The sequence below is a fragment of the Electrona antarctica genome, assembly GCF_951216825.1.
Source record: "Electrona antarctica genome assembly, chromosome: 5".
Lineage (NCBI taxonomy): Eukaryota > Metazoa > Chordata > Actinopteri > Myctophiformes > Myctophidae > Electrona > Electrona antarctica.
In genome coordinates, this window is record NC_136810.1 from 14,003,119 (window position 1) to 14,018,686 (window position 15,568).

A 15,568-nucleotide genomic window follows, 5' to 3' on the forward strand; every position below is an offset into this window, starting at 1 on the left:
AGGGGTTCTTGATTTGAAAATGATTTGAAACAACATTAAGTCTAAATAAGCAACTACATTAAGAAACAAGCCCCAAAAAATGCAACCCACGAAATACCAATATTTACAAGCAACTTTACAGAAAACATAATAAACAGACATGGAAACAGTTTCCACCACTCTCTCCTTGAGTTGATTTCAAAATACTGCTGATGCCTAAATTATAAATAGAATGGTTTTTAGGGCCAAAAATAAAAGTCAGAGTTTCTCCTCCTGTTTGTGAACCACCCAGACCCTCAGGTCTGCTTTCTGTCCCTGGAACCGGAACTAAACGTGGGGTGGAGAAGCTTCATGTGTTCCATTTTGATTCCCCACACATATCTGGAACAAACTCCCAGAAACCAGCAGGGCTGCTATAACTCTGTTCTTTTTAAAACAAAGCTGAAGACATGTTCTGTTTGCTGCTGCCCACTGAGGTTTTGTGTTTCATTTCTGTATACTTTATTCCTGTTATAGGTTTCTTTTTTTTCTCTTTCTTTTTCTAAACTGTTCTACTATAGCTTATTTGCATCTTTAATAACAATATTTATTTGTATTCAAATGTCTTATGTTTCTTTTGCACATTGTGTTAATGCTCTAAATGTTTTGTGTAAAGCACCGTACAAATAAACTTGCTTTTATCTCTCTCTCTCTCTCTCCCTCTCCCAGTGTGCTCGACTGTGCTGATGTTGGGACGTCCCGTGTGTGTTTTGGCTCGTGGAGGCCCATGGCCCGCAGCTCAATGGGTTCTGCAGTATTGCAGTTCAAAGTAGGCACAGTCAAAGTGTTCATCTCCTCTCCCCCACACTCACTCACTTCTCACTATGCATGTCCAAGTTATTGTACATGCATAATATTGTATATGACATACTCTATACTGCATTGAGTCTTAAACCTTTTTTTTTAAAGATGTTTTTGGCTTTTCTGCCTTTATTGCTAAAAGTGAAGATAGACAAGAAAGAGGGATGCAGCAAAGGTTGTCATGAACGGGACTCAGGCCAGAGCCTATACCGTATGTGGCATGCTAGCCTGGAAACCAGACAAATCTGCCACAGGGAAAACAATCCCTGGGGAGATTGGTATGGCACTCCTCAGTTTGATTTACATTTAGCTCACTCCAGAGTTGTGAGTGGCCTCTTATCGCCATATTTGTAACTCCCCCCCGTAAATTAATTTCCATTTCAGCACGGCTGGATAGCCTATTTCAACCAATTGCTTGGCCAGAAGAACTATGTATAGTATAGTCAATGTCCAAGGGGTCTGGTGCCGGTTCTCAGCATCTTATATTGGCAGCCTCTGTTGATGGTGATTGTGCAGCAGCTGGGCTGATTGAGACCAGCCACACCTGCGCTGGCTGCTGGCTGAGGGAGACACCCAGCCATGATGTCGTGCAGGGGAGGGACTAGTGGCACAACAGTTTCTTCATTAGGTAGGCTATTGTAAAATATTGTATGAGGAACAATTATAGACTAGATTTAAGTGGTTAGTTCCATTATTATTATTATTATTATTATTATTATTATTATTATTATTATCATCTGGTTAGGCACCGATCCAAAAAAGGTTGAAAGTCACTGTCTATGTCTGGAAGAACAATGAGATACAATGGCTCTCTCTCTCTCTCTCTCTCTCTCTCTCTCTCTCTCTCTCTCTCTCCCCGAGTGAGTGTGTGTGTGTGTGTGTGTGTGTGTGTGTGTGTGTGTGTGTGCGTGCATGCGTGCGTCTGCAGCAGGTTTCCTTCTTCCAACAAAAGCAAGTAATTGAACTTAGATGAGCTGCATGGCTAACAGAGGCCTACACATGACCCAAAGGAGCAGAGCAGAGCACATAGTGAAATGAAAGATTATCTTTTATTGGTGTGTTATTTACAGCAGAGCCAGCAGAGTTCAGGTTAGACTAGAGTGTGTGTGTGTGTGTGCGTGTGTGTGTGTGTGTGTGTGTGTGTGTGTGCGTGCGTGCGTGCGTGCGTGCGTGCGTGCGTGCGTGTGTGTCTGAAGAAGATCATTTACAATCATGTCCATCCATCTGTACAACAGGAGCCTCTCTGTCTGTCCCTGCCGTTCCTCAGTGGTTCCAACAAGCAGAGACAGACAGTCATAAGATAATAAATACAGTACAATAAGGCAATAATGTTCCTATTTACAACTCTTATAAAACTGTACAGGAGGACAGGCAGGTATAGATACATACAGTACGTACATCAAGGTCTATTGCAAAAATAATAATCAGGGCCGCGTTCTAAAAACAATCTTAGCGTCGCTGTCAAGCGGAAACCTCGTAACCCATCTCCATATTTCAACTTTTCTTTTGTAAATGACTTTGTCTTAGAAAGAGTAGCTAAATTATCTACAAAGCTCACAACTGCGATGCCTTGCTGCTCGTTGATCTGATGTTTTGGCAACTTTTGCAAGATTTTTAAATTGGTTTCAAAGTGAGTTTGAGTTTTATCAAAATTGAACAGATGAAAAGTATTAATGACAACTTGTAACTAATTAACCCATTTTGGGTGGGAACCCCTTTTGGTGTTTTAAACATTATGTTATAATTTAGCTATTGAAAAATAGCAGATCTACAAGCTCATAGCGCGCCACCGAGTGGCGCGCTACGAGCTTGTAGGTCTGCTATTTTTGAAAAATTGTGAAAATATTTATTTCAGAAAACTGGAGGATTTAGAAGATGTTTTTAAAATGTCATGGTCAGGTTAATACATTGAACCCAATGGAACACACAGGTTCCTTTTCATGTACTATTTCCTGAAAATTAAATTGGGACATAATGAGGTTTCCACCCGACAACAACGACAATAAGAAGATAGATAATTTTTAACCACGGCAAAAAGAGGGAGGAAAAATAACAACAGAAGATCGTCTCTCTCTGTTGGGTGGAAACCTCATATCTCCAATACTGTTACTTCTCAGGATTCACAGAAATAGCAAAAGTAGCAGATCTGCTTTGCGCCGCGTTTCAAACTTGTGGATCTGCTGCTTTTGATGCTTTTGTGTGACGCTGTGGTGTGATCAAGTAAGGCGTTAATTTATGAAGAAACGCAAAAAGTTAAAATATGGAGATAAGAGGTTTCTGCCCGACAGCAACGAAATATAATTATGCCTGTAGAGAGAGAACAGAACAGAGGCCTCCTCTCCTGTGTGTGTGTGTGTCTGTGTGTGTGTGTGTGTGTGTGTGTGTGTGTGTGTGTGCGCGTGCGTGTGTGTCCCTCTTTTTAGGAATGTGCATACTATAATTATGGGAGGACTTGTTGCATAGCTACATAGTTTGGTTATTGTTCTATTTTCTGTTTCCTGCACCCAGTCGTTGTCCCATCGCGTGAATACTGTATGTACACTTACACTGTGGGGGGGGGGGGGGGGGGAGGCTACAGAAGATTGCATTGTATTTTTGTAAATCTCAAATCTTGGGATTCGGAAGCCATGGCTGCTGCGTCTCCCATTCTCTGTCTCTGATAGCATTTTTGTTTTTGTTTTCGTCGACTACAATAATTTGAACATTTTAATTTGTTAATTTCTCTCTCTCTCTCTCTCTCTCTCTCCCACCCTCCAGTTGGTAGCTTGATATTTTCAAACATTTCACACAGAATTAGCACGCCTGCTCCTCAACGCAGGACTGTTTAAATTCTACACATTTTTCCACTGTTTCTTTTCATTAGTCACTCAGAGGCATTTAATCTGCCTAGCCCCTCGCCAGGAATTCAGCACTTAATTAGCTCAGGAGAGGGAAAGTAATCTCAAGCCTTAATGGGGCAAATTTATTTCAAATTGCACACAGCCAGTGGTGGACAAAGCACTGAAGCCCAGTGGTGGACAAAGCACTGAAGCCCAGTGCTCGTATACATCATGCGTTCTCCATCAGTGGTTATGGTTCTCAAAGTGAGGTCCGGGGGACCATAGTGTTGATTTTCACATCACATTTTGATTTAGTTTTAGTCATAGTATTTTGAATAAAATGTAATTTAGGCACGCACGCACGCACATACGCGCGTGCGTGCGCGCACGCACACACACACACACACACACACACACACACACACACACACACACACACACACACACACACAAGCACGCCCGTATCGTATAGTTGCTTTCCCTTCCCTCCAGGCGGTCTGGGCTCTGACACAGGTCAAAGTCAACAGATAGTGTGCCTCTCCCTCTGCCCTATGTCACCCGATCACTACTAACAAACCCACCACAGCTCACGGTGCAGCCGGAGGACTAGATGGATCTGCGGCCTGTGGAAATAGGCTCCGTTGTGGACGGAGCCAAAGATAATCAGCAGGACTGATGGAATGCCTCCACCGTGGCTGAACTCTGCAGTGGGCGGGAAGGAAGGGACTGAGTGCACGCTCAAGTATACACGCAGTTCTGTCAGGCTCTCATCGAGACTGGGGAGCCACTGGCGCACATGTTTGTCTTTCAGAAACGGAACAATGCGGTGGGATATGTGCATTTAATTTTATTTTATTTTATTTTATTTGTATTGTGTTGTGTTGTATAATTGTGATATGGATCTGAACTGGGTCTGAAATGAAGTTTGAATTGAATTATAGAGGGTTTGCGCATGCATAAAGACAGTGGCAAATCGAGTGGCAAAGTGAGTTTACCGTTGTTTAACGTCGTTTAATGCAATCAAATGGGACTTTTCTGTTTGGATTGGATCTGGGCTTTCAAGACCAGAAAGTAGTTTTTTGACACTCAGTAGGTGTTCCCACATAACTTCCACCACACATACATTCACTTCAACGGAGGTGGAGGCTCATGTAGCAGAGCAACAACACGCATGCTGCTGTTTGATTGGCCAGCTCAATGTACACAGAACACCTCTGATCACTGTTGGTTGGTCAGTGTGTTGTAAAGCAGTCAAAAGTTTTTTACTGCCAGGGGACCCCCAGACATTTAAGTAAAAAAAAAAAGAAAATATTTAGCTATAGGCCTACACACGCACACGCACACGCGCACGCGCGCACGCGCACGCGCACGCACGCACACGCACACACACACACACACACACACACATTTTGCAAAGTAAATAATCAATTTCATGTACTTGTGCATTGTATTTAGCAATTTTAAGGAGAAAAAAGAAAATACGTTTAATCATCAATCAGAGTGGTGATTGAGGCTTAAACCATTAGAAATAAGTTTGAGGGACATAGACAATATGATATTAATATTAAAAAACAGTATTAAAATGCATGTTATAGCTGCTTTAATGTATTTGCTAAATAGTTACTGTATCGATTTCAAATCATTGAATGGTATCGTATCACCACGAACCAGTATTGTCCATGTAGCCTATGTATTGTATCGTCAACCATGTATCGAGATACGTATCGTATAACTTGTACACCAGTCTGTTCTGCTTTTAAACCAAAATCGGTAAACCAAGAGGATATGTTCTATTGTTCTTGTTCCTGTCTGCTTCTGTGATGTGTGTCCTGTAATGTACCTTGTGTAATGTATTGTGTATGTCCTATTTGTATCTTGAACGGTGACGTCATGGACGCAAAGCAAATTTCAGTGAAAGCTGACAATAAAGTTGTATCGTATCGTATCGCTGTTAAAATGTATCGTCACACCCCTAATATATGTCATAGCAGTGGGTGTGGTTTTCAATCTCCAATTCATTTTTCCCATAGAGATTTACAAAAATATTTAGATATATAACCATAAAACCATAAAAAAGTAATATTTAATTATATTGATTTATTTATATTGATAATTATATATTACATTTAATAAATACCCTTTGTTTTTGGCGTTTTTTTTTTTTTTTTTCACATAATCAAAGGTTTTATCATGACTCACCAGGATCTTGGATGGCTTGATTCTAGGCTTAAAATAATTTATATAAATATGTTTGTAAATCTCTATGGGAGAAATGAATGGCCGATTTTTCAGTAGGTCCAGAAGACCACGCCCACTGCTATGCTCCACACACAGACACACACACACACACACACACACACACACACACACACACACACACCAGCTATGAGCTTGAATATCTGCTATTTTTGAATAGCCAAAGTGTAAAATATGGTTAAAGTGGTTGAAAGGATTGTGACTCATTTTGCTGGCCCGTACCCCGCCTTGAGAAACAATGATGTACTCTACTTATTTAGGTTGATAATATAATTCAAATTACATGCTGTATAATGAAGATTCTGAAATGGGCAGACAGCAGACTAATGAATACTTTAACTTTTGCTACTTTAAGTATTTTTTATGCTACTACTTTTGTACTTTGACTTAAGTAAGATTGTGAATGCAGTATTGACCTTTAAACTTTAGTCTAACATTTGAGTACTCCTGTGTGTGTGTGTGTGTGTGTGTGCGTGCGTGCGTGCGTGCGTGCGTGCGTGCGTGGGGTGGATGGACGACGACGGACATCTTTCTTCCTTCTCTCTCTGCTTTCGGTTCCAAAGTGAATCCCATCCTGTGTGTTTGTCTTGGTTTTGCTCTAGTCTCTGAGCGGCAGAACTCTACTGTTATGAGAATGTTATTATTATAATTATTAATAGTCTTCAAGTTATTTCTCTTCCTGGACGTCCAATGTCAATGAAAAGACAAAAAAATAAAAAATAAATAAAAAAGGTTTCGGGGGGGTGTCATACGTAAGAGGAAGCGAGGGGGTTTGTGGGAAACGGAGTTCCCCTTTTAACAATCTCCCACGCTGGCCCTCTCTGAGCAGAGAGAGGCCAACAACACTGTTCACTTTAACATTTATCTCCCGCCTGGTTCCGCCGCGTTCCCTCTCAGGTTGTCTCTTAGTGATGACGTCATCATCGTGCGGCGAGGCAGGTCTCAGGGCCCCTCGTCTATGCTGCGCGCACGCTTCTGGATGGTGACCCTGCGGAAGGACGGCTTGACCGTCAGCTCCGGCTTGGGGACAAAGTGCTCCGTCAGGATCTGAAGGACGGCGTCCATCTTGTATTCCATCTGCTGGACCTGCAGATCAATCAACACAAATCCACAAGAGACAGATCAGTGGTGGAACGTATACAGAATCACACAGCGCAACCCTGTTTCTGGTTTGACATGCAATTTCATGTGAAGGTCACATTTTGTTTTACCTGAAGGTCAGGTTTCTTCCCTGAGCAAGCAGGGTCTCTATTGGCTGAGCTCAGTGGTAAACATTTCAGCAGAGACCAGAGTTCAAGTCCAGGGTAGAACACAAACATGTAGCTTTAACCAACCCTAGACTTGGTTGAGTTGTCTCTCTGCTTTCTACCCCAATGTGAGCTTGTAGACCTGCTATTTTTGGTTATTGTTCCCTCCCAGTATAACCTATATGGATGCTGGGGTTCAAGTTCAAAATGGGAGTACTTCTTCTCCCAGTCCTGGTAAGTAGATAAGTACAGTGTGTACACACACGGGACCGACACACAAAGAATGGTGGAGAGTTTCTGTTCCTATTGTTGTTGTGTTGTTTGTGGCGCTGGTGCCGCCAGCTCTTTAATATAGCTGCTGCCTGCACGCCAATGACAGAGCAGCGCGCTGTAATGACACGCTAATGACATGTTATTGTGCCATGTCACACACACGCACACACACACACATATACTGTATATACACGTGCGCACGCACACACACACTACCTGCTGGAGCCAGTCATTACTAAAACTGCTGAGTTATGTGATCCGGTCTGTGTGGGAGGACGGCGACAGACACGTACGGTATACACATACACACACACATGCACGCATACACACACATACACACACACGTGTATAATATACACACATGCAAAGTCATGGATCGACCACACCCTCACCCCCTGCACACACAGTAACAAGCACACACACCCATGTACGGTATATGCATGAGCACACACAATTGCATACATATACCCTCTCTCGCCACACACACACACACACAGTGTTGCTGTGTGTAAACACAGGTGTGTCACCCGGGCACCTCACACAGAGCCATGTGACAGGCGTCTGTCTGTCTGCCTGTCTGTCTGTCTGCAGTGTGACCACACAGTCAACACACATGATTGACGAACCCTCTGACCCCTTTTCCACCGGTTCAGTTCTTTTTGGTTCTTAGTCCATGAGCCAGAACTCTAAAATTGGAACGTTAATTATGAATTGAGTGTGCAAAACGATTAGATTGTTTTCACCATGAAACTTCCCCAATTGGGTACTTACACGAAGACAATGATTTATTGTATTACACATTTTACATTTTTAAATATGCAAATGAGGCATTCTGTAGGAAAATATGCAGAATTATCGTAAATATGAAAAAGCTACTACTGTGGAAGGGTTATCATGTATTCCAGTCGCTCTGGATTAAGAGCGTCTGCTAAATGCCTAAATTGTAAAATTATAATTGTCTGCTAAATGCCTAAATTGAATTCATTTACTTGTATTGATAAACAATTTCATATAGGTCTAGTTTTTCCCACCAATTTTGGAGCTCTGGCTCATGGACTAAGGCCCCATTTACATGTGACATGTTAGACTCATTTAAACCAATCGGATTTCAATCGCGATGTGGCACAGATCTGATTCAGGCTAGATTTGTCTGTCAGTGTAAATGGGGCCTAAGAACCAAAAAGAACTGAACCGGTTCCCATTGGGAACCAACCGGTGGAAAGGGGGTCTCTGTGTTGGAGACTGGTCACACACACGCACACACACACACGCACAGTCTCTCTCTCACACACAGAATGGTGCCATTATTTAGCACCTTTTATCCAAAGCACAATGTGCATTACACTCACACTTTCATTCACACAGGAAGGAAATCATGAGGCACCAAACCTGCTCACCAGGAGCAGTTGGAGGTTCAGTGTCTCGCTCAAAGACACTTTGCCACTAACTCTGGGGTAGCCACTAGCCGGGGACCCAACTGGGAACCTTCTGTTTCAGAAGCGTCCGCTCTCTCCTGAGCCACTCCACGCACGCACGCAGTTTCTCTCACATGCGCCATCTTCATCTTACCCCTTATGTTTTGCTTACGGTAAATCACTCTGGATTAGGAGCTACAGTATATGGCTAAATTATGGCTATTTAGCTAAATGGCTAAATTGTACATTTTTAACCTTTTAATAGCTGATCTATAGCCCACAACATGTTGATGTATAGATTGGCTATTTTCACAATTTTGTAATGTTTTTCAAAATAAAACAAATTGGCTAAAATGTTTAGGCATAAAGGGCAAGGCCAGATAGAGCCACTCGCACATTACCGGCTTTACCGCACACTTTTGTAACATCTTCAAAGGTCTTTTTTCAACATCTCCACCACCCTGGCCTCAGTCTTACCTCTATACTTATCTACTTATCCCTTCACACGTGCACGCACGCGTGTGCAGTGTACACACGCACGCACGCGCACACAGAGCAGTACTCTGCAACAGCTCCGTAAAACCAGGGTAAATGATAAAGATGGCGCTGGATAAATCAAAGGCTTGACAGAAGACAGAGACATCAAAGACTCATAATGTCTCATACGAGACACACACGCACGCACACACACACACACGCACGCGCACACACACACGTGCACACACACGTGCACACACACACACACAGACGCTCAATGCAGACGGCCATTACGATGAGTAACCGGCGTTCATCTCAGGCTGAACGTTCTCTCTACCAGCTCCCTAATAGTGGTGGAATCTGGAAAGTAAATAATGGGCTCCATTTTCGTCACCGCTATAAACCCCTTATCCCTAAACATTCTTTGCCTTATTTTACTATTTTGAAAAACATTTTTGAATAGTTCAACTAGCCAATCTACATGTTGTGAGCTTGTAGACTGGCCATTTTAACTTGTTAAAGTTTAGGGATAAGGGGTTTAGCGGTGACGAAAAGGAGCCCAATAAGTGCATTAAGTCAAGTTCTTGAAGGTGCATGCTTTTACTTTACTTCAATGTAGTTTCATTATACTTTATAGTTCACACTACATCTCAGAGAAAGATATTGTGCTTTTTAACTCCAATGGAATTATTTGAAAACTTAGTTACTATAGATTTAGGTTTTATTTTATTACAAGGCCTATCTTTTTACTTACTTATTTAATTATGTTAAAGAAAAAAATAGCAGATCTACAAGCTCACAGCGTGTCACGTCATGCAGTGCTGTGAGCTTGTACATCTGATATTTTGGAAAATTTTTTGAAAAAATATCTAAAATGTTTTGAAATTGTGAGTCTAACATCTCTTCTGAAGGGTCCCCGACACGTAAACCTTTCAAATGGGGGTCCGCGGGCTAATGCGTGTCAATTAGGGTCCGTGTCTCGATCCGATCACGTGATCGGAAATCGGGGCCGATCACGTCATTTTCAAATGATAGGAATTGGATCGGGAGCAAAAAAACGTGATCGGGACATCCCTAGTATCAATATTATATCCATATCATGATATTAGACTGGATATTGTCTGTGACTTTGGATATTGTACTATTGTGATATGGCGTAAACGTGTTCTATAAATATATAAATATCGGATCGGGAAAAATCGGTATCGGCAAATAAAACATGATCGGGACATCCCCAGACATGAAGAGGTTAGAGGACCACTGCTTTAACGTACTAAAGTAAAAACAAATCAGAGTGGTTCTCCCTGCAGCACTGCTCATGACATGAGCATAAAACAGGCCTCAGGCACTCCTTGGCCTCAGGCCTCTCATAGTTAACATCAGCGGTATGTTCAGAGGTTCTGGGCTTATGTCTTCTCTTTCTCTGCTATCTTTTAAGTGCGTGCATCTGACATACGGGACACTTTTATAGCGGAGCGGGACGTTAAGCGGGGGGCCATTATTGTTTGTTGAAATAGGAGACTTATATTATGAGACATAAATATGAAATATCACGCTACATTACAGCGCAGGATGAAATCAGATCGCCGCACGTAAAAAAGCGCCGGGCGAGCGATGATTGTCAAGATGTCAAGAGGATCCGTTCCGTGGAGTCTCTGGACTCATAGTTTGGGATCGGTCTAGCCGTCGTTTTGCTGTTCTCTTTTTATTTTTATGCGATGCAGATCTTTGACAGTGAAACCTTCTCATGCACAAACTGGATCCAACATTAAAGGGAGCCACAGGAAAAACAGTTCAACCTCTTTAACCCTGTTTTATTCTTTGGTCATTTGAAAACAACCAAATCCGTTGCTGTCAAGCAGAAACATCTTATCTCCTTTTTTTTTTTTTTTTACATTTAGTTTTTTCGTAAATTTAAGCCCTATACTTGATCATACAATCATACAATTTTGCGTCACACAAAAGCGCCAAAATTAGCAGATCGAAACACTAGAAGCTCGAAACGTGACGCGAATTGACGTGTTTGCGAGCTTGTAGGTCTGCTAAACTTTTGCTATTTTTTTAATTTGAACCCTGAAAAGTAACAGATTTGGACATAAGGTTTCCCCCCCCGACAGAGACGAAGTACATCATCAATGTATGGGTCCTATAAACGCATGGGAACGGTTCCGGGAAGCGATGACCTAAATAGCTGTGCTCCGGACTGGGAGCACGCGCTGTGCCCAGGGTCGGGGCTTACCCAATAATAGGCTATCATAAACATGTTGGCCAGTAATCTACACACTCCTGAACATTCTGGTCGGAGCTTAGTGTTGGATCAGGAATTCCTCCCGCTGGTTCTCTGAATGGAGCCACGCACACACACACACACACACACACACACACACACACACACACACACACACACACACACACACACACACACCCGCCGAGACGCAAGAAAAACACAATTACACAGAAACACACAGGACCTATTTATCACCTCTCACAGTGTGTGTGTGTGTGTGCATGTGTGTGTGTGTGTGTGTGTGTGTGTGTGTGTGCGCATGTACGTGAATGGCAAAGCCTAGATACGGTTGACAATGATGCATAAAAAAGTGAGAGCAGGAAACAACAGAAAGGAAGTGAGTGTGCGTGCGTGCGTGCGTGCGTGCGTGCGTGCGTGCGTGCGTGCGACCACGTGTATGGTCAAACTGCTATTTTTTGCGAACGCTTTCCCCACAATACATTTGCTGGTGGTTAAGGACCCCCAGTTTGATAAGGCCACAGACCCCCCCAAATGCATACACTTTAAAATCCTCATTGTTCATTATTTTAAGGGTCCATTTGGTTCTCTTTGCACTCTCTCAGAGTTGAAGACCCGTAAGCGTTCCATTTGGGTGTGGTGTGGTGTGTGCGTGTGTGTGTGTGTGTGTGTGTGTGTGTGTGTGTGTGTGTGTGTGTGTGTGTGTGTGTGTGTGTGTGTGCGTGTGTGTGTGTGTGTGCATGCCAGCTGGGCTGGGTCAGAGCAGTGACAGACGGTGTGATGACGAGGACACATGATGCGGGAACAGGACAGGACAGGACAGGACAGGACAGGACAGGACAGGACAGGACAGGACAGGACAGGACAGGACAGGACAGGACAGGACAGGACAGGACAGGACAGGACAGGAGACGTCCCCCATGCAGCTGTCCCTCTCAGAGCAGCAGCAGACAACACATGCTGCATGGGGACGGCTGCCTCGCAGCCACAACACCCTGACTGGCTGGCAGGCAGCACGCTTCTTTACTGGACTCTATTTGTTGATTTAGACTAATGGTTTTCAACCCTTTTCATATCAAGGCCCATTATTTATTTGGCATTGGAGCCACGGACCGGGGTGCATACTTAGTTTAGACTAGTCATTGGTTAGACATGGGTTAAGGTTAGGTTTAGGTGTGCTGCCCCGTGGGAGGTTAGGGTTAGGGTGAGGTCTAACCAATGACTAGTCTAAACCAAGTACTGTCTAAACTAAGTACTGCACCCCCACAGACCAGTACCACAGACGAAAAAAAGTCCAAATTTCAGACTGACCCCTCCACGAAAAGGCCTTGTTGTCCTGAACCCTTATCTATCATTTATATATTATGGATCAATAGTGTGGACTTAGACTGTTATTCGTCTGTAGTACTCATTTATGAGATTTAGCCTCTCAGACCCAAAACTTTAAATATGTAGTTATCGTTGGATAAGACAAATTTCTTCCTTAATGTCAACAAAGTCCATGATCACAAGAGGGAGTTCCACAAACCACGTTCAGATTCAGCTCCAACAAGTGGTTAAATTCATTTAGCACCTATGCTACTAAAATGTGGAACGCCCTACCAACAACTGTTAAGAAATGTGAATCCCTAGACTGGCGCGAAGGGAATTTGGTCCCTTATTGCATTTATCTGTTTTTGTCTTCTCCTTCCGCCAAGAATAGCAGTTCTGGATTAACCGTGCAGTTGTTTTTTGCGAAACTTTGCAATATTGTGGGATATGCCAAACGGTGAGGACGCGAAGCCCCCGACAATTGGCCAAAGGGTGGCGCTATAGCACTCAATTGAAAATGCTAACTTTGAACAGGCATAGCTCATCAACCGTTTGAACGTCAGCAATAAAACTCAGTGTATATGAGTTTTATGTTCTGACTTTTGACCTCTGACCTTTAGATAACCCACCATTTTGAATTAAAAAACACCGCCATTTTGAGTAGTTTGAAAAACGCTTAAAGACGGGGTGAAATGGCTAGTTGGAGCATTTTATTTTGTAGTTTCACTCTCAAACGGAAAGTTTGATGATGTGCGTTTTTGAACCAATCAGAACGTTGCATCACTCCAGGCTATGGGACGTTACTCGGCTGCGTGTGCGATGCGTGCACGCACATGCAGATTGTTTGTAAACAAAGTCAGAGAGAGACAGGCAGCAAAGCTCATGACTAACATATTCTAACCTATAATGTTTTCAGATAAATATTTTAGCGTCATGATTAAGTTTAAAACGAGAAATACACTGTCTGGATGGTCATCTTGAATGATATTAAAAAAGGAGTATTTCTGTAATCAAAACCACCTGTGTTTGGAGGACAACGCAGCAATGGAAATAAAATAGGTGAATGTAATCTTGATTCATTAATATGCATGTGAGCCTCGACACGTCATCACGTTTTCCTTCAAAGGAAGTAATTAAAATTTGATTTGTATTGACTTTTGATATAAAAATACACAAAGAATTCCCTTTTTTTTTGCATACATGTACTGTATGCCCACTGATATGGTCTAAAAGTGTGAAAAACGTTTCAGTAGGACTTTAAAGGACAACTTTAGTTTTTTTCAACCAAGGTTCATGTTTTAGGTTGTTATTAGAGAAAGTAAAAGATGAGTGTTAATTTTGAATGTGAAGGTAGCCTACTGGGAGGGAAGCCACACTGTGTGTCATAGGCTCAATATGCAGTTTGACACATTCAGTAGATCTCGTGATCTTTTGTGGCCAGATGTAATTTCTTGGGGTCTAGTAGGACTATAGTAAATAATAATTTTGTAAAAAAATACATATTTAGCCCCATGCTCGAATGCCCCCGCTCCCCTGTCAAAAACAGCTAAAATCCCTAAAACGAAATAAAGCAGCAAATTAAAAAAAATTAACACTCATCTTTTACTTTCTCTAATAACAACCTAAAACATGAACCATGGTTGAAAAAAACAAAAGTTGTCCTTAAAAGCTATTTACAATAGCTTGCTAAAAAAATAACTTTACATGGAACACAGGTCCTCCCCCCGCCCCAATTCCTTAAAAGTATACACTTAGTATACACTAAGGACAGAACTGGAGGAAATCCACTCCACTATGAACTGACTGAAGGTTGTTTGCAAAGCAGCCTTCCGTTCACAGACTGTTGTGTAAGAGTGTGATGGGGTTTATGTAATCATACCAGCATGCAGGAATATGTTTTGCTGGGTTCACTGACTTCCCCCATTGCATCACGCTTAAAACCAGACAGCTGAAGAGGTAGACTTAGGGTCATGAGAGCCCTGCCCTGTTCCTAGAACAATAACACCAGAAACCTGGTTCTATTCTGATGGTGACTGACATTGTCCCCTAATGGGCTTCTAATAATATTCTAACAATATCAGAATCAGAACCAAGGAAGAGTGTTTTCAATGAATTTAACATGGTTAAAATGTATTGATGGGGTGTGTGGGTGTCTGACAGAAATTGATATCAAATATCTAAATATTGAATTTGAATAAAGCGTGAACTTAAAAAACTGTCTCGCGTGCTTGAAAAAGCCTGAGTGGACGTTAAAATGACCCCGAGAACCCCTGTGGTTTATAAATATCCCGTAAAGTAAAATAAATCTGCATACTTCTTCCAAGACTGCTACACACTGCCCTGACACTGTCCAGGTGTGAATCGCAGGTTTCTTATAAAACTGTAAGAAAACCTTGATTTTTCTGTTATCCTTTTAGTCTAAATGTCTCACTGTACCTCAGTACATTTGTGACTAAATAAAGTATTCAATCAATCAATCAATCAATCAATAAAATAAACATTCAGCTTTCCAACAAACCATCACAATAAAGAAGGGGGTGGACACACAGCTTAGAGACCAACGGGTGCATTTAGAGCAGCCTCGCTAGCAGACGGGAGTCTGTCTGTGATGTCCTGGTCTCCCAGACAGACGCTGTGTGCCCTGAGACGCTGTGATGTGTGCCCTGCCCTGGTCTCCCAGACAGACGCTGTGTGCCCTGAGACGCT

General features: G+C 42.4%; 1 protein-coding gene across 1 annotated transcript in view; it reads right to left on the reverse strand.

Moving 5' to 3' along the window:
* Nucleotides 1-6,046: 6,046 nt before the first annotated feature.
* kcnq1.2 (potassium voltage-gated channel, KQT-like subfamily, member 1.2) overlaps nucleotides 6,047-15,568 on the reverse strand; it is a gene marked incomplete at its 5' end in the record, with an annotated part of 360,645 nt that continues 351,123 nt past the window's right edge. Inside the window, one exon of the mRNA XM_079501199.1 lies at nucleotides 6,047-6,980. Coding sequence (XP_079357325.1) covers nucleotides 6,837-6,980 — 144 coding nt within the window. The 3' untranslated portion in view covers nucleotides 6,047-6,836. The remainder of the gene's footprint in view (nucleotides 6,981-15,568) is intronic.